The sequence below is a fragment of the Nesoenas mayeri genome (genome assembly GCF_963082525.1).
Source record: "Nesoenas mayeri genome assembly, chromosome: Z".
NCBI classification, from domain to species: domain Eukaryota; kingdom Metazoa; phylum Chordata; class Aves; order Columbiformes; family Columbidae; genus Nesoenas; species Nesoenas mayeri.
Genome location: NC_137542.1, coordinates 66,770,739 through 66,790,221, shown reverse-complemented (window position 1 = coordinate 66,790,221; position 19,483 = coordinate 66,770,739). Strand labels below are relative to the sequence as shown.

The 19,483-nt window shown below is 41.9% G+C and overlaps 1 protein-coding gene across 1 annotated transcript in view; it reads right to left on the bottom strand.

The window, feature by feature from the left end:
* SLC1A1 (solute carrier family 1 member 1) overlaps positions 1-19,483 on the bottom strand; it is a 62,658-nt gene that overhangs the window by 26,646 nt on the left and 16,529 nt on the right. Inside the window, exon 2 of the mRNA XM_080362441.1 lies at positions 17,808-17,948. Within this exon, the coding sequence (XP_080218567.1) occupies positions 17,808-17,948 (141 nt within the window). The remainder of the gene's footprint in view (positions 1-17,807; positions 17,949-19,483) is intronic.

The following is a 19,483-nucleotide window of genomic DNA, read 5'->3' as shown; positions in this document are numbered from 1 at the left end:
AAATGGCTCCCGAACTTTGAAATACCCACAGGTTTTTGTTGAACAAAAATCCAGGTAAGATCTTTCAAACCCTGCACTAGTGTGCCAGTGAAGCTGCTCTGGAGCAGTGTCATTATCTCTGCATTGGGTAAAGTACTGCGGACTCTCTAATAAATCCTTGAGCAATGTGCTTCACATTAACTATGTCTGAGACATTTATTCAGAAAATAGGGAGTTCTCATTCTCTTCCTCTGCTGACACAGGACCACTGGAAAGTGCCACCAACTAGCTACACTGCCACGTAGCAATTTCAGACTAGTTGTAAGGAAATATCTTCCATCACATATCTAATTAGATTGCAGACTGTTATCTTGAGTATTGCTGAGACAGAGGTATTGAACCTGCAGGAAGGTTGTAGAAATACCCCAAATCACAGCAGTCAACATAACATGAAAGATAAAAAAACAGTTTATAGCAATATCAAACTACTAGATTAGACTGAAATGTCTTTGATGTGAAATTATTCGGTATCTAAATATTATAAATCTTTTTCTATCTTTATCTGAAGCTGGCCATTAACACATCTAAGAACTGATGGCAGTTCCTCAGGAGCAACCTATAAAGTCAGGTAAAAAAATCAAGTACTCATTACTATTACTAATTTAATTTTATTTAATGGAGTGCAGGAGAAGAAACCACTTACAATGCATTCATAAAACCTTCAAAGATGTTGAAAGGTTATTACCCCATTAGCTCCTCCTCCTATTTTTGTTCCTGCCTATTGGAACGACCTACATTTCCCATATAAAATAGAAATGTTATGCTGATGTCAACATTTAGGAACCTCATCATAATAAAATCTGTTATAGAACTATATTTTTATACAGCATGGAGTGGATAACCAATTGACTGACTGCAGCTGCTGTCGTCACAGAAAAATTACCAACACTTTAGAGATGTACTGTCCAGGGTAGAACACTTGCTCTGCTTCACAGGCAGCAACCCTGTCATCGAAAACTGAAACTGTGTGATCCATGAATTACAGATTTATTTTTCTTTTATCTGAGATGTGTACAGGTGGGAAAAATAAACCAAAACAGGCAAATCAGTATCCAACATGATTAAAAGTCAAGTAAAAAAATGCTCTCTGTACAAGATGATATGGCACTGTGTTGTCGTGTGGTTTGTATCAGTGTTCACTTCAGAAGCCTGTGTAAATGCGCATGTAATGGCACTGGCATGAGGTAAAACACCGTAATTCTAGAGTTGTTCACCGTGCTTCATTAGTCCTGTGGTCATGTAAGATCTGAGAGTGAAAAGGGTTGCATTAAGGACTGGAAACAATCGCAGGGCTCTTCTGACTTCCAGTGATTATCATCTTTCGGGTTCTCCAACGCAAAACACCTACAACCTCAGAGTTTGTCATACTGTTCCAAAGAGGTGTCCCAACTGAGCACAAGGATTTATGCCGCCAGGTATTCTTTTTCAATACATTGTGAGAGACAACATCTACAATTTGGTGCTGTGACTGACTGTTTTTTGTGGCTCTACAAATTTCAGTGCCATCACCAATGCATCTTCTGCAGTACTTTTTATCTGTTCTCAGAGCTTCTGAAGATCAGTGGAAGCTGACAGGATTTGCTTCTTCCACCATCTCCCTTCATCTACATGACAAATGGATCATTAAGTACAATCAGCAAAAGGCTGGGCTGTTTACCTCCCTTTGCCAACATTGCTACACTTGATGATCAAGATGTGAGTTTTCTATATACAAAAATCAATGCCACTTATCCAGCTCCTAGCACCAGTGGCAAGTTCTTCTCTGTGACTCAGAGCCAGATGGAAGAGTCTGACTCCAGGGCCTTCCATGTCCACCCAACTGCAAGCCACACTGTAGCTTCCTCGACTGGGTTTATGAGCTCATCACATTTCTGAGGAGCAATAACTGAAGTATGCCACACATCAACTATACACAGTTCTCTCAAGGTTCTGATATCTAATTCACTACTACAACAAAAATCTAGCAACAAAAGTTTACGAAGAGTAGAATGGAGTAGAAGGCTTTTACACCTTCTTATATATGACTAAGGTGTTGGTTCAAGGACAAAATGCAGTTCTAAAATGGCTCCAAACTGTCATCAGCCTTATTGCTTTAATTGAGGAATTTCTGCAGATGCTAGAGGAAACACTCAACTTCTCCCAGGTTCACATATATTAATTCTTCCTTTCCATTTTGGCTCTTCCAGCTGCAATGTGCAGTCACTAGGTCACAGAAATGATACAATGGACATCTAGGATACTCAGGTCAATTTAAAATATTTTTACAGAATGTTGCAACAGACATGTGAAAATAGGAAAACACAGGAGAATCTTAAAATGCATATGGAGAATTTCAGTAAGCAGTTCTTCTCAGGGGACCACAATGTTTTATATAAAAATAGTAGTGGTGTTTTATTGCCGGGGTGCACACGTTATGCGTAGTTGCAAAAATATACGATTTACTCTTCTAAAAATACTAGGGGAAAAAAAACAATGAAGCAGGGCAGACACATTGCCCTTGATAAATGAATACCTGCCCAAAATGCATGAAGTTCCTTGGCTTTAAAAGACAGAGCCAGGAGTGTTTCTAATTTAAGACATGAGCAGTATCAAAATGTCAACTGCATCTGACTGTGTGGTATGACTTCTGCAATCTAATTTGTTTTTTGGAATGTCACCTCATATTGACCATTCTCATTTAATCCTCTGAGCATCACAGAGCTGGTAGCCAAGCCCTAACAGCAATCATTCTTAGTGGCAAGTGACAATTTTGAATTAGTTACCATACTTCCATTCTACTCGCAATGGGAAACACTACCAACACTAAGACAGTATTTGGCCTGTGTCTTCAGAAGTGGCACATGATTTTTGCTTGAATAACTTAACACCAAATTCTAGCTTGTGCTGAATTGTGTTGCAAGCTTATAGATTATTTTCTTATTCCTTTGTGTCTAAGAGAATCTAAATCTGCATTCTTGTTTCATGGGCTACTGCCAGCTCTCATCAGCTACTGCCAGGAAAGGAAAGAATCTCAACATGTAAGATTATATTTAATCCAATTTCCATGTAAATTTTGTCATTGTTTGATGGCTGGGTGACAGATACAAGTGGGAAAGTTTCCTTTTCACGGCAGAGGAAGGTCCTCTCTGCTGCCCCATGAATTCAAGATTGTTCATAAACATGATGTCAGGTTTGGAGAGATCTTTGTGCTCAAAGTTTCTGGCATCAACTATGCAATCTCCCTTGTGACTCATCAGTCCACAGCGATTCTTTCTAAACACGGACTCATGTTGGAGTCATACTCCCTAAGACTCAGGGTATGAATAGATTAAATGTTAAATTCACCAACTAATCTGAAGTTTTTTTCACCCATCCAGTCTCTTGGTGATCCGGCTATATCCACTTTGGATGTCTGCTTTTGCAAGGCAATCCTACCTCTACTTCTTTATGCCCTGTGTGAAGAAAGCTCCTCTCAGGGCTTCTGAAAAATAAGGAAGAGTACCAAAACCAGCTGTTCTCTGTCCTTTTGTCCTTGGTCCAGTATTTCCTTTTGTCTTTGGCCTATACTCGCTTTTTGAAGGGAAAACCATGCTGTATACACTTCAGACCACAACTGCTACAGGGGGAATCACCATAACACTGGTGAATTCAGAGCCTATACTTTATGGAAGCCATCTTTGACTCATCTGTGATTTCACGGTTCCCATTTCAGGTTCACTCTTTTCTGTCCTATTCTGCCCTTTTAGTTTCAATGAACTTGCAGTACAAGTATACCCTGACTGCAATTAATCTCCTGAAAGCTCACTTTCTTCATACTCTCCCGAAATCTAAGTGTACGAATTATGTTCAACAGGAATTACTGGTGTTTCCTTCCAAGGGCTGAACAGTCAATCTTTTGCTCCTTTTCCCTTTGCTCTGTGGAATTCTCTAGGAAATGCAATACTGCATTCCTTGCATATGAACAAGACTGTCGGGACCAAACAACTAATTCATAACTATCTACTGAAATACCACCCACATTCAGGACTTCAGATAACACAATTCTGTGCATGACTTCACTATTCATCAGAGACACGGGACTCAGACGCTGCTGTTATTACTTGTAGATCATTCTCAATCATTTTTCACTTGAGATGCACCTCAAATAATTTTATTTTTTCCTCATTTCCTGTGTCATGGGGCTCTAAATTATCTTTTCTATCTAGTCTTCCACTAGGTAACTGAAAGACATATATAGCCAACTGTCATTAAGAGGACAGTTCTGAGTCAGATGTTGGCTGAGAAGATCAGGTAATGAAGCAGCTATGGCAAATGGAAGTCCCAAAGACACTGTGATATGCAGTCTCTCAAATGAGATTTTTGGTGACCCACTACCTCTATCTTTGGTGTTTGTTATGAGAAGTCTCCCACTCCTGTTCTGTCAGTCCCTCTATACTAGCAGCTTTCCTGTTTATTCAAATTTCACTGTTACTTACTGTAAAGGAAAGGGATATCAATGACAGCTTGTAGCAAATAACTTTCCAAGAGACTTGATAGAAATTTTATTAATCTCTCTTATTTGGAGCAAATGATTGCTATTCCACTAGTACTGTTGTATAAATGCAGCAGAAGAATGTCTTAAAAATGAACTGAAAAAACCTAGCAAACAGGGGTGAGGGGGGAGAGAATACTGAAAAGAGATATCCTGGATGATTTAGGATAGTGTTGAAAAAGCAGTTGTTATGCACCTTTCTAAATACCAGATAGAAAGGGAGGAATAAATGGGAAGTGAATAGTTTACGGCAATGAAAGGGACAAAATACTTACAAAATTGAAGGAAATTCAGGTAAGATTTAAAGAAAAATTTCTGACCCTGGATATGAGTTTGCTACAGGACTGCTGTGCTGCCCTGCAGGCAGTTGGCACAATCAGCATTGCAGCATAGTATTATCTTTCCCTAGACAGCTCATTGGTCTACATGCGCAGAAAGCAAGCATTAGTACTGCCTTTCACTCCTCTTATTTGCAAACAGTATTACCTGTAGGAAAATTTTAATTTTCCTCTAGAAAGCTCTTAGAGGTGATACAATCTCAAGTTAATGCCTTTTCAGGCAATATGATGTTCCTTGGGTGGAATATAATAAGAGCTTATGAGGAGGGAAGAAGATACATCAATCTGCCAAGATGGACAGGCCAACAAGATTCATAACAGAAATCAGATTCAGTTCATGATGCAGCACAAATACAACCTCTGCACTGCTGCAGGTGAAATACGTATGAATACAGAAAACCTGGAGTACTGAAGGTACTTGAATTACCAGAAAATTACTGGTGGTAAAACATACAGGTGGACAAGGTTTAGCTTCTGGACTCTTAAAAAGAAAACTTTAACCTGTCACTACATTTTTTAATCGATCATGATGTCCACACACAGAGAAATGGATTAAGGAGTGAATGCCATCTGGTTTATATAGTGCAGTTGTTGTTTACGTCCTGAGCTCCAGAACAGAAGAGTGGAAGACACTAGCTTGCTTCAGCCCCATCAACAGTGGTGCCACCAGCAGCCCCGGTGACACAGCTGGGACTGGAGGCAGTGACTGCCGATGCTGCAGAGCGGCTGTTGTGTTGGGGCTCTTTGCCCTTGAGAGCTGGTGGTAATCATGCTCCATGAACCAGAAGTACACTTCAAAATTTTATTACTATAATTTAAAACCTTAAATAATGTAGGGGCTGTCTCAGTTGCATAAGGTCAACTGATATTGATGGGAAAGGAGTAGGTGACTGTGACAGAAGTAATCTGAAGAGGATGGGCACAAAGCCTTGTCCATTAATAGCCCATTACTCTGCAGTCCTCCCTGCCCCAATGACTGCACATGGACAGCAGGGACAGGACCTCCAGCATTCCTCTGTACAACTGACAGCAAAACTCATTAACAGTAATTTAACATTTTCTGTTCTTTGCACAAAGTACGCAACACTAAGAGGCAAGGTGAGTTACCACCCAGGAATGGTGATACCAAAGGAAAACTGAGTTGGAATCCCTGCATTTTAGGAAATAAAATAGGTTTGTTCTCTTGCCATTTCCTTATCTGTGCTCTTTTACAGTACTTCAAATCTCTGGATGTTTTACCTCTAATGGAACCGGCAGGTCCATTCCTGAGCAAAGGCACAGCCTCAGTGTGTTTTAACTTAAATTACTAATGGTGGACAAAAAAAAAAGGGGGGGGGGGTTGTTTAAGTTTGAACTGTTCTGAATTTCAAAGATAAACATGAGAAATCAGAACAATCGGATTAATACTCTACTTAGATTTTTTTTTCTCACTGCATTCCAGCCTTTTGTATTCCATTTTGTACTTCTAGTCTCCATTCACCAAACTCAGTGGCATTGTGATAAAGCAAACTAGTAACTTCCCAAACATAGATCCAAGGTAGGAAACTGACACTTCAATTTTGAACAATGGAAAAAAACAAATAGCCTATTCAACATACCTATCCAGCAGCCGTGATTCAACACACTTTTTCCACAGAGAACCTAATCGTCTCTGCAAATTGGAAAAGTCACATGGCCAAAGTACTTTAGTGGGATGTTTTTTCTGCCTCACACAGTTGTAACAGGCCATTGTCAGCTGAAATAAACCAGATTTGTTGTAGAATCATTATCCTTGTACTATGAACAAGAAGTGCAAATAAAAGACTCTGCTGTTGGTACTGGGAAAGGTGGAACTGGCAGTATGCTTTGGACAGTGCCGAAGCAGTAATCAAAGGAGTGAAGGAAGAGTTTATTTCTACAGACAGGGAAATGTAGCAGCTGGAGCATCAGCAGACCCACAGCAAGGCAGATATTGTATTTACAGCTCACAGACAGCTGCTATTAGAGAAGCAACTGATATTGTCTTTATTTCACTGTTCCTGAAGTATGCAGTGTGCAACCTATAAACACCTCATCAATTGCTTTAAGGAATTCTGGTGTTCCTCATAGATGACCCTGCACAAATCCAAGAGCCAGGAAGCTCCCATGCATCTGTTCTAGCCTCTTTGGAGATGTCTGTGAAGACTGGAAGTACAGGGAAGGTCAGAAAAATATGGAAAAGCTTTATTAATGTTTCACCAGGGAGAAAAGATAAGAAATGAGGGAGAGGTTATTGTAGAACTTAAAACAGATGTTGAAGAGCTGATAAAATCATGTCATCAATTTTGAGAGCTGAGACATGGACCTGCTGTGTTATGTGTCACATCTTTTAACCAGAAGCATGATGCAGAAAACACAACAGACATGACTGCTGCTACACAGCTAAGATTTCTGGCATTTATGGGTAACCCTCACAACATTATCAGAGTCATTCATCAGATACAAGATGCCACCTTTTAGGGGATTTTTTTTTACAGAAAACATTGTAGCCTCAAAGAAAGACCATATCATGGTCCATGGCCTGTGGTTTGAAAATCAATGAGACAGGTAGTCTGAAATAAGCCCAGTTTACAAGGACTAACTGAAGCAAGATGAGAAGCAGAACCATGGTGCTTGGTAGTGTCTAGAGGGCAGGGAGTGTTGGGTGAGATCCAGACCTCCTGACACTAGTGACTAACGTGGGACCCAGGTGCAGGAAAGGCGGCCAGATACTTGGTGTTCATTAGTGACCTGCAGGCTGGGCATGCAGCTCATACCCAACCACAGGAGAACAACTGTCCAGGAAAAGAGTCGTCTCCAGCCTATGTCCTGTTGTGATCCAGACAGAAAACAGATTTGCAAACATTTACTGCCATTACATACCCTGTGAATCTCAGTCCATTAAAAAGAAGGCTAATCGTGATTACAGGGGACTAGTCTGCTCAGTATGCAGGCATGCAATGAAATATACTGCAAAATTCTAGAGAATTTTCAGTCTCTGAATGAAATTAGAATGGTGAATTTTGAAGGTTTCGAAGACATTTTATAGGCTTTTAGGTATGCCCAGAATGATGATATTTAAGCCTCAAAACTCCCAGAAATTATACAAGAGATGCCACTCAATTCTTTCTCTCTACAGGGCACCTAAAAATAATATATTTTTGGTCTTAGCCTAATAATTTCTTCTTTTAGACCATTATTTCACAGAAGTGGATTTGGAGCATGAAGTATTACTCAGTACAGCTGTAGTTCCGGATGTCATAGCAATTGTCTTGACTAACACTCTAGGTTTTTTGATTTTCATTTTCAGTTTTCCCGTACCACTCTGGCAGGAAACAGAAAATACTAATAATTCCTTCACATGAATGATGCATTAGTGTACTATTAGCTATTTTGAGGGACAGAAATCTCATGGAGAGACAAAAGAACTGAATTATCAGTGGTGGGCTTATGGGTCAGAGTAAATTAAACTTATATCTGCCACCCATTAATATTATTATGAGATGAGAACAATTAAAATTCAGGTCTTAGGTAGACTAAGAATAATTTAAAAGAGCATGGCACTACTCAGACTCTTCTGTTCCCTAAGCAAGGACCTACTAACCATCCTTTTAAAAGTTTTCCAAACAAATTAATGCTTAGTGCTGACATTAGTTTTTCATACTAGGTTACAGTTCAGCCTTCAGGCAGGTCAGTGGAAAAATTCCAGAAAGTGCAAGTCATATGCTATATAAAATAAGTATGTAAAAAATGCCTTCCACTCTGGGGAACTAGGTTTGAGAAGGAAAACCACATTCTACATAACCCTCCATTTAACCAAGGAGGGAGAATTTTGGCTTTTCAATTTGAAATAGACTAAGGGTGTTCCTGTTGTAAATGAAGAAGTCAATGAGAGTTTTTGCACAACAGGATTTCCCCCAACAAGTTGAAATTAATAATAGTTTAAATTTTGTAGAAACTCCTGGAATCCCATGAAGTGATGGTGTGGGCTGGATTTATAACATCATGTTCAAGTGGACAGGGATTTGGGTCATGGGACATATATTTGTGCATAGCTCACTGTCTCCAAAGCATATGTATAAGTTGATGGTTTTCAGGCCGCAGCATTATCTTTTAAGGCATTCTAATCCTAGAAGACTTAAAGACCACTGGTCCCAATACCAACCCCTGAGGAATGCCACTCATCAGGGTCTCCACACTGGGCCGTTGACTGCAACTCTTTGAGTGTGACCATCCAGCCAATTCCTTACCAACCCAGTGGTCCATCTGCCAAATCCCTGTCTATCCAATCTAGAGAGAAGGATGTTGTGTGGGACAGTGTCAAATGCTTTGCACAAGTCCAGGTAGATGAAGTCAGTTGCTCTTCCCTTATCCACCAACACTATAATTCTGTTGTAGAAGGCTACTGGATTTGTCAAGCACAATTTGCCCTTAATGAAGCCATGTTGGCTGTCACAAATCACCACCTTATTTTCCATACGCCTCAGCACAATTTCCAGGAGTATCTGCTCCATGATCTTGCTGGGCATAGAGGCGAGACTGAGGTCTTGGTGATTCTTGTGCAAAAATGTTACCAGTCACCAAAATCCAGTGTTTTGACATGACATACATTCACAACATAGCCTCCTGTAGGCATCAAAACTTCCTAGATCCCTTTGGACCCAGCACTATGGTCTGGTTACAGTTACACTAAATGAGGCATTGCAATTGTCTCTATGCACACTCCTAGCCTGCAGCAAAAGCACAATAACATGACTTAATGTTTAACTGTCTCTCATGGTGAGCTAATGAGCATCCCCTTAGCTTGTGAACTAAGACGAGAGTCATTCAGGCCCAGCTGACGTGGTGTCATTAGTTTCACTGCAGTAATTTCATATGTATCACGGCCCTAAATGTCTGCTGCTGAGCATGTGAACATGTACACAGGTCTGACAGGTGTGATCACTGGATAAAAGCCCTATATGGGTCTGCACAATATGCAAATGCTGAGGAGACAGGCATACTCAGAACACATCTGATCTCACCAAAAATAGCCAGCAAGCAGGTTGTGGTGCTGAGGTTGAGGTTACTTTTGACGATAATACTTCTGTGTCTCATTCCAGGGAAGGTTCACAGCCAAATGCAGAGATGTGCCCTTGCCACTAATAGTGAGGTATTTCCTTCTTTACAGACATAGTTGAAGACACATCCTGGATCCCCCAAAAATTTTTCATTCCCCTCCTCGTCCTATTCCTAACAGTATTTTTTGAAAGCGTGACTTTTGCTTCACTGCTAAAATTTAGAATTGGAAAGAGGTCATGTTGTCTACCTTGAGTTTAGTAAGGTTTTTGACACTGACTCCCATAACATCCTCACAGAAAAACTGACAGAAGAACAGGTTAGATAACTGTACAGTGAGGTGAACTGAAAACTGGCTGAATTGCCAGGCCCAGAAGTTTGTGATCACCAGCACAAGTATGGTTGGAGGCAAGTCACTACTGATATAGCCCAGAGGTCACTACTGGGATCAATACTGTTTAACATCTTCATCAATGACCCAGATGATGGAGCACAGCACTACTTCAGCATGTTCGAAGATGGTACAAAACTGAGAGGAGTGGCTGTATCATGAAGATCAACGAAGATAAATGCAAAGCTCTACAGCTAAGGAGGAATAATACAAGGCACCAGCATGTGCTGGAGGGTGACTGGCTGGAGACCAGCTCGGCAGAGAAGAACCTGAGGGTCCTGATGAACAACAAACTGATCATAAGACAGCAACAACTTATAGCAAAGGCAGCCAAAAGCTTCCTGGGATGCATTATGAGGAGCACTGCCAGCGTGTAGAGGGAGGTGATCTTTTCCCCAAACACAACACCAGTGAGGCCACACCTGGAGTACTGTGCCCAGATGTGGGTTCCCAGATGGGCTTCATTCTGCTGAAGCAAGCCCAGTGAAAAGCCCTAGAGATGATTAAGGGATTGGAGCATCTCTCATGTGACAAGAGTCTGAGAGAGCTGGGACTGCTCTGCCTGGAGAAGAGAAGGCTTGGGGGGATCTTATTCATGTGTATAAATACATAATGGGGGAAAGAAGAAGAAAGAGCCAGGTTCTTCTCAGTGGTGCCTGGACACAAGAGGCAACAGGCAAAATTTAAAAAATATTAAATTTTTTCCTGAACAGGAAAACACTGTTCTACTGTGAGGATGGTCCAACACATTGCAGTAAAAGGCTGTGGAGTCTCCATGCTTGAAGATACTCAAAACCTGACTGGACATGGTCCACCACAACCTGCTCTAGCTGACTCTGCTTGAGCAGGTGGGTTGTACTAGAAGGTCTCAAGAGGTCCCTTCCAACCTCAACCATTCTATATGACTGTGTGAAAGAGGAAAAAATACTAGTGTGCTTTAGGATTATACACAGGCCTACTTATTTAATTGGGATGTGTCTTTCTGATGTTTAGAAGGTTACCATATTTCTTTTACAAGACGCAAATTATCTTATCAACATCCTAAAGAAGAATGCAGGTGAACAGTGAAAATCAGCATGCACAGACATGCCTGGTCCATTTGCTTGCCACACATTTCAGCATTATTTGCACAGAGGCAGCTAGTGCTTTTGTCTTCAAGAGCAGCAGAACTCTACATATTCTATTGAAGTAGCTTCTGGCTTTTTATCATTTATTTTTCCTGCCTAAAACCTAACATAGAAGTGTAGAAAAAACAAGTCCTTCTTTTCTATGTAAATTGGATATGCCAAAGTCAGAATCAGAGCATCTTGTTTTCATCTCTGTATACGGATTTCACTCCTGCAATCTGCAACCTTTAAAATCCAAGCTCATGTTAGTAGTTACAAAGTGCAGTTTACTCATACTGGAATGTTAAACATTAAATAGCAGCATCATATTTTTAACAGCAGGATTCTTGCTTGCCCTTGCAAACGCTGGACAGGAATACATTTAATAAATAATTCATTTCATGGTTATGCTAATTATATCATTTATTTCTGAGACACAGGCCCAGCTTCACTCACAAATAAAAGCTTGTTTGAAAGCAAGAAAATATATTAGTCTGATCTTGGCAGCTCTTCCTGAATCTCCTGTCACAGAATCAAGTTCAACATGATAAAAGTAGAGTTCAGTTTTCCTTTGCTTCTGTCTCATTCATAGAATGGAAGAATCATTTAGGTTGGAAGAGACCCTCAAGATCATTGAATCCAACCATAAACAAACTCTGACACTAAACCATGTCTCTAAGAACCTCATCTACAAGTCTTACAAACACCTCCAGGGATAGTGATTCCACCAGTTTCCTGGGCAGCCTGTTCCAATGCCTGACAACACTTTCCGTGAAGAAATTGCTTCTAATATACAATCTGAACCTTCTCTGGTACAACCTGAGGTCATTTCTTCTCATCCTATCACTTGCTACTTCTGAGAAGAGACCAACACCCTCCATGCTACAGCCTTCTTTCTGATAGTTTTAGGCAATAAAGTCTCCCCTCAGCCTCCTTTTCTTAAGGCTGAACAGCCCCAGTTCCCTCAGCCGCTCTACACTAGACTTCTGCTCTAGAGCCCTCACCAGTTTTGCTGCCCTTCTCTGAACTCCCTCTAGCACCTCAATGTCTTTCTTGTGGTGACGGGCCCAAAACTGAACACAGGATTCAAGGTGCAGCCTCACCAGTGCTGAGTACAGTGGCACAATCACTGCCCTGGTCCTGCTGGCCACACTATTCCTGATACAAGCCAGGATGCTGTTGGTCTTCTTGGCCATCTGGGCACACTGCTGGCTCATGTTCAGCCAGCTGTTGACCAACACCCCCAGACCCTTCTCCACCAGGCAGCTTTCCAGACACTATTCCCCAAGCCTGTAGCACTGTCTGGAGTTGTTGTGACCCAAGTGCAGGACCCGGCACTTGGCCTTGTTGAAGCAATTGAGGCTCCTGGCCTCAGCCCAATGAGGGAGCTGGTCCAGATCCCTTTTTATAGCCTTCCTTCCCTCCAGCAGATCAACACTTCCATCCAATTTGGTGTCATCTGCAGACTTACTGAGGGTGCAGTCAATCCCCTCATCCAGATCACTGATAAAGACATTAAGCAGAACTGGCCCCAATACTGATTCCTAGGGAACATCACTCATGACCAGCTGCAAACTGGATCTGGCTTCATTCACCACAACTCTTTGGGCCATCTGGCCAGTTCTTTACCCAGTGAAGACTACACTCATCCAAGCCATGAGCAGCCAGTTTCTCCAGGAGAATGCTGTGGGAAACAGAGTCAAAGGCTTTACTAAGGTCTAAGTACTAAGTACATCCACAGCCGTTCCCTCATTCACTAAGTGGGTCACCCTGTCATAGAAGGAGATCAGGTTGGTCAAGCAGGACGTGCCTTTCATAAACCTGTACTGACTTGACCTGATTCTTGGTTGTCTTGTATGTGCCGTGTGATGGCACTCAGCATGATCTGCTCCATGACCTTTGTCGGCAACGAGGTCAGACTGACAGGCCTGTAATTCCCTGGATCCTCCTTCCATCCCTTCTTGTAGATGGACGTCACATTTGTGAACCTCCAGTCAACTGGGATCTCCCCAGTTACCCAGGGCTGCTGAGAAATGATGAGAAGTGGCTTGGTGAGCACCTCCACCAGCTCCCTCAGCACCCCTGGGTGGATCCCATCTGGCCCCATGGACTCGTGTGTATCTAAGTGGTGCAGCAGGTCACTAACCATTTCCCCATGGATTATTTGGGCTTCATTCTGCTCCCTATCCCTGTCTTCCATCTCAGGAAGCCGGGTACCTGGAGCACAACTCTTCTGACTACTAAAGATTGAGGCAACAAAGGCATTTAGTACCTCAGCCTTTCCCTCATCTTCTGTCACTATGTCACCCCCTGCATCCACCAGCGGGCGAAGATTCTCCTGAACCCTCCTTTTGTTGCTGATGTATTTATAGAAGTACTTTTGTTCCCTTTTACTGTAGTAGCTAGGCTCAAGTCTAGTTGGCCTTTGGCCCTTCTAATTTTCTTCCTGCATAACTTCACGCCATCCTTGTAATCTTCTTGAGTAGCCTGTCCCTTCTTCCAAAGTCATATATTCTCCTTTTATTCCCAAGTTCCAGCCAAAGCTCTCTCTTCAGCCAGGCTGGGCTTCTTACCCACCGGCTCATCTTTCGGCACACAGGGACAGCCTGCTCCTGAGCCTCTAAGATTTCCTTCTTGAAGAGCGACCAGCCTTCCTGGACTTCTTTGTCCTGTGGGACTGCCTCCCAAGGGACTCTGCCAACCAGCCTCACAAACAGGTCAAAGTCTGCCCTTCGGAAGTCCAAGGTAGCAGTTCTGCTGACAATCCTCCTTACTTTTCCAAGAACAGAAAACTGAGTAACTTCATAATCGCTGTGCTCAAGGCCACCTCCATCCAACACATCACCTGTGAGTCCTTCTCTGTTCACAAACAACAGGTCCAGTGGGGCACCTTCCCTAGCTGTCTCACTAACCAGCTGTGTCAGGAAGTTGTCTTCCATGCACTCCAGGAGTCTCCTAGACTGCTTCCTCTCTGCTGTATTATATTTTCAGCAGACATGTGCTAAGTTGAAGTCCCCCTCGAGAACAAGAGCTAACCATCATGACACTTCTCCTAGTTGCCTGCAAAATAATTCATCAACTGTCTGCAGAATATTTTGTCTGCCTCTTCATCCTGGTATGGTGGTCTGTAACAAACGCCCACCAGGATTATCTGATGTGTTGGCCTTCCATCTGATTCATATCCACAAACACTCATCAAGCTACCATTTCCTTTGTCAAGCTCCAGGCAATGAGAACACTACCTAACATACAGGCCTGCCTCGCCTACTCTCCGTCCTCACCTATCCCTTCTGAGGAGTTTACGGCGATCCAATGCAGCACTCCAGCTGTGGGAATCATCTGCTGATGGCAACTACATCATAGTTTTTCTGCTGCGCAATGGCTTCCAGCTTCTCCCATTTGTTGCCCATGCTGTGTGCATTGGTGGAGATGCACTTTAGTTGGGTTGTTAATCCCACCACCTTTTTGCAGTGACAAGCCCTAATTCCTTTTTGACTATTCTCAGGTGCTTCCATGGTTTCTAACACATCTATAACCCTTGTGGTTTTGCTATCACACAGTTCCCCCACTTCCACTGGGACGGCAGACTGAAGGTCCTTGGTAGCACCCCATCCCCCAAATGTTGCTATGTCCCTTGAGTTTGTCTCTGCTGTGCCTGGTTTTCTCCCCTTCCCCCATCAAATCTAGTTTAAAGTTCTTTCAATGAGCCCTATTAACTCCTGTCCAAGGTACTTTTACCCCATTGACAAAGGTGCATCCCATTTGTCGTCAGCAGGCCACATGTCATGTAAACCAACCCATGATCAAAAAACCCAAAATTCTACCACTGACACCGGTTCTGCAGCCGGGTGTTGATCTCATTGTACTCTGAAACTGGAGGGACTGAGGAGAATCACAGAATCACAGAATGTTAGGGACTGGAAGGGACCTCAAAAGATCACGCAGTCCAATTCCCCTGCCGGAGCAGGAACGCTTAGATGAGGCTACACAGGAATGTGTTCCTCTTGTGTTCCATTTTGAACCCATTAGCCCTTGTCCTACCATTGGTTTTCACCCAGAAGAGCCTGGCTCCATCCTCGTGACACTCACCCTTGACATATTTATAAACATTAATAAGGTCACCCCTCAGTCTCCTCTTCTCCAGGATAAAGAGCCCCAGCTCCCTCAGCCTTTCCTTACACGGGAGATGCTCCACTCCCTTAATCATCTTCCTTGCCCTGCACTGGACTCTCTCCAGCAGTTCCCTGTCCTTCTGGAACTGAGGGCCCAGAACTGGTCACAATATTCCAGATGTGGTCTCACCAGGGCGGAGTAGAGGGGAAGGAGAATCTCTCTCGAACTACTAACCACCCCCCTTCTAATACATCCCAGGATGCCATTGGCCTTCCTGGCCACAAGGACAGAGTGCTGGCTCATGGTCATCCTGACACTGCTTGTGCTCCTGATCCCTTAGCCAGTCATCCCAAGGCCCTGAAGTCCCTTTTGATTGCCTTTGGGTTTCCTACTGCAGTCTCATTGCTGCCTACCTGAAACATTAGTAGAGGATAATAATCTGAAGTCCTTAGGGCAAGAAGTTTTCTCTTCACACCTTTAACTCTGGCCCTAGGGAGGCAGCAGACTGCCCTAAGAAGTGGGTCCAGTCTGCACAAAGAGCCTTCTGTTACCTTTAGAATGGAGTCTCCTATGACAACAACCCACCTTTTTTTCTCTATAGCAGCAATTTTGATTAATGGTGCAGATCAACTCAACCTCTGCAACATCTCCAACTTTGCTGAACCGCCTTCCTCAATATTGTTTGGTTCCACTTGCAGAGCCTCACACTTGTTTTGCAAGGGAACCTGGGAGTGACACAGTCTACATAAAAATGCTGGTATTTTGTCTATTTATTAAAACACCAAGCCCTTTTTTTATTCCTCTCCTTATTCTTCTCTCCTTTATGTATTAAGAATGGTTTCATCTCCATTCCTTTGGACAGAGCCCTCAATTATTTTCTGGTGCCATTTCTCAATCTGCCTCTTTGTAGCTTTCCTTTCTGGATGTCTCCATCTTGCAGCTCTTTACATTCTCCATTTCAACTCTAACAGTGGGTTCCTTTCACCCTGCATTACAGATATGCCCCAAAGGCCTTGGCAGCTTCCCCTAGGCTCTTCCTGTCAGAGACCCACTTTGGGGTGCACTGCTGAAATTAGTAATATTTTTGGCTGTTAACTTTGAGGAGCTTGGGAGTTTGTATTCACTACCCTATCCTTGAAAGCACTTCTGTAGCACGATCAAAATTCCCCTTTCATTTTCTGATCACAACATGCTCTCCTTTGCTGCAGTCAAATGTCTGATGTATTCCCATGACCATCCAACCAAATAACAAACACCTGGACATTAATACATTCCCAAAATAGAGGTTTATGAAGACAAAAGGGGACAGCATAGTGACAAACGTGTCCTGATTCATTGTAGGAAGCAAAAATAGGATAGTCACAACCCCTGTTTGCCCAGTAAAGGCTTAAAGAATAAAGACAAGTTTGTTTGGTTTGGGGATTTTTTGGGGTTTTTTTTGGCTTTTTTCCAGAGAAGCCATTTGACATCCAGTTCTGTCTCTTTGCTATGTGCTCTCTCTGGTAAATCTTTCAAATCTTCCCTACTGGGTGAGCTGTTAGCAAATCTGGTATGCCATGGCAGGGTTCCAGCCAACAGCTTTCTTGTTTCTTCCAAAAGAGGGGAGCTTTGCTCTTCTCTCCACAAACCCCTCATGGCCACACTGTCTCCACACTCTCTTGCACTTCCCCAAAACTCCTTTGAACCTAGCATACCAAACTGACCTATTTGTTTAGTTTTCCCCAATTTATAGTTTTCTGTCACGTCAGTGAATTGAATGGACTCACAGAAGAATTCAGCAAATGCCAGAGCTCATGCAAGGTGCCTCATGGGAGTCTGTTGGGACCAGGGAAGTGTAGGTGAGGAATCTCCTCTTTTTATTACAGTAAACTATGAGATCAGCTATCCTTTTCTTGTGAAATGGCAGCATGAGACTACCTACAATGGTTAACTCAGTACATGAAAATATGCAGTTACAGCTTTAGGCTTGCAATTTGCAACAGATTGACCCACTCCTGAAAACAGTGAGAAAGAGATAGAAGAATCTATAAACATCTAAGTTATCCGACAGCTCTTTATAACTTAATTACCAGATAAGGGTGCTAATCCCTCCAAACCTATTCTCATTATATATAGAAAAGCTTAATCTAAACATATGCAATCTCTACTTTTCATTATAGAGCTTTATCAAATTGTTTTTAAAGGTTATTTCTTTTAGAAAGGAAACTAAACCACAATGATAATCCCATCAGCTAATAGTACATTTCCAGTCATACCTGTGATCATACTTGAAATGATTAATGGCAGAATGATGAGTTTGAGCATTCTCATCAGCACTTCACCAGGAAAGGAAAAGTAGAATTTATCCAGGTTAGACAGCTTGCCATATTCCCGTACCAGCACGCCGACTCCAATACCTAAAGGCACATAAAAAAAGTGACAGAAATTAGCAGTAATTTATAGTAGAGACATGGGGGAAAAGAAGGAAAAATAGGAGAAAAACAGTAATACCAAAAGAGCAAGAAAGAGGCACATTTTTACGGCCATGGTGGAACTTCTAAAGCAATCAGAAAAAAGATGTTTCCTCTCCTGTTCTATATACTGATGATGGGAGCAGTAATAGCACATACAGTTCTGAACTTGGAGGATGTCTTTAGATATGTCTTTGGAATAATCTTGATTATGCCCTCTTATTATCAGTCCAGTTCAGCAGTGACTTTTCACCTGTTTTAACTAGCTCTGGAAGACTCATAACTGGCATTAAAGAAATTAATGTAATATATAAACACTACCAAAGTTTAAAGAAAGTTATATGATTGATATAAATATTTTAGATAATTTGTACTGGCAAAAATATGTCTACCCAGTAGCAATACTTTCTCTCATTGCTGCACTACATAATTAGAAAAGACTGTGATTACCAGGGAATTTTTCAACAAAAATACACTCATCATATTTCACACTCATTCCACTACATGACCAACATACAAAATACCAGACTGTAAACATGATCCATGTTTGAGCCATTGCACAAGGTACCTTTTTACTTCCTCTTATCTTTGGATTATATAAATTATTGGATAGTTCTAGCTTCTGAGAAAAATCACAGGTAAGACTTTGACCAAAAGAAAATAAATCATAGACTAAAAGAGTAATTACTTCAGCTTGACTGGCAATACCATTATTTTTCATTTTAACATGGCTATCAAATGATACGTGTTTGTCAGTGTTTAGAAGCCGTTACAAGTGTTTTTTCATGTACAAACTTTGTAATGCTTCAGTCCCGGCTAAACTGAGCATCAAGAGATCCAATTTCTAACTGGATTCTGTGAGAGACACAGCAACTCAGAACCCTTCATTACTGAGTGCTGAAAGGTCTAATCCATATGAATAGCTTCACTGAAGTTAATGGAATTATTTACACCCCTTGGTATTTTAGTGACACCAGTGGAGTGTATTTTTCAGATTTGTTCCAACAGCACAAGAATGTGTTCCAGTCTACCTTGACCAGCCTCAGTGGCTCATGTAAACTGCCACGGTTTTATATTGCTCAAGAAGCTGGTGTAAAGTTTGAGTACACAGGCTTATAGGGTACATTCCTTATTTTAATAAAGTTGTGGAGGCAGACAATACCAGCAGGTTCAAAAACAGATTTAGGCAATCAACAGACAATCAACCCATATTGTTGATATTGAAGGAAACAGACAAGGATCCCATATTCAATGATCTACTAAAGAAGAAACTCGTTAACATTCTCTTCCAAAAAGTGAGGATTTTTGCAAAAATCCTCCCTAAAGATTCACCATGGTTGTGGTTTCTGATCGCTCATAAGCTATCTGGATGTTGCTTGATGCAGAAATGTAAACTATGAGTTATCTTCACAGAATTTGCCTCTGGGAGCACAAAAAGATAACAAACTATCTTTTGTGTGCTCTATCTCCACATAGTAAAA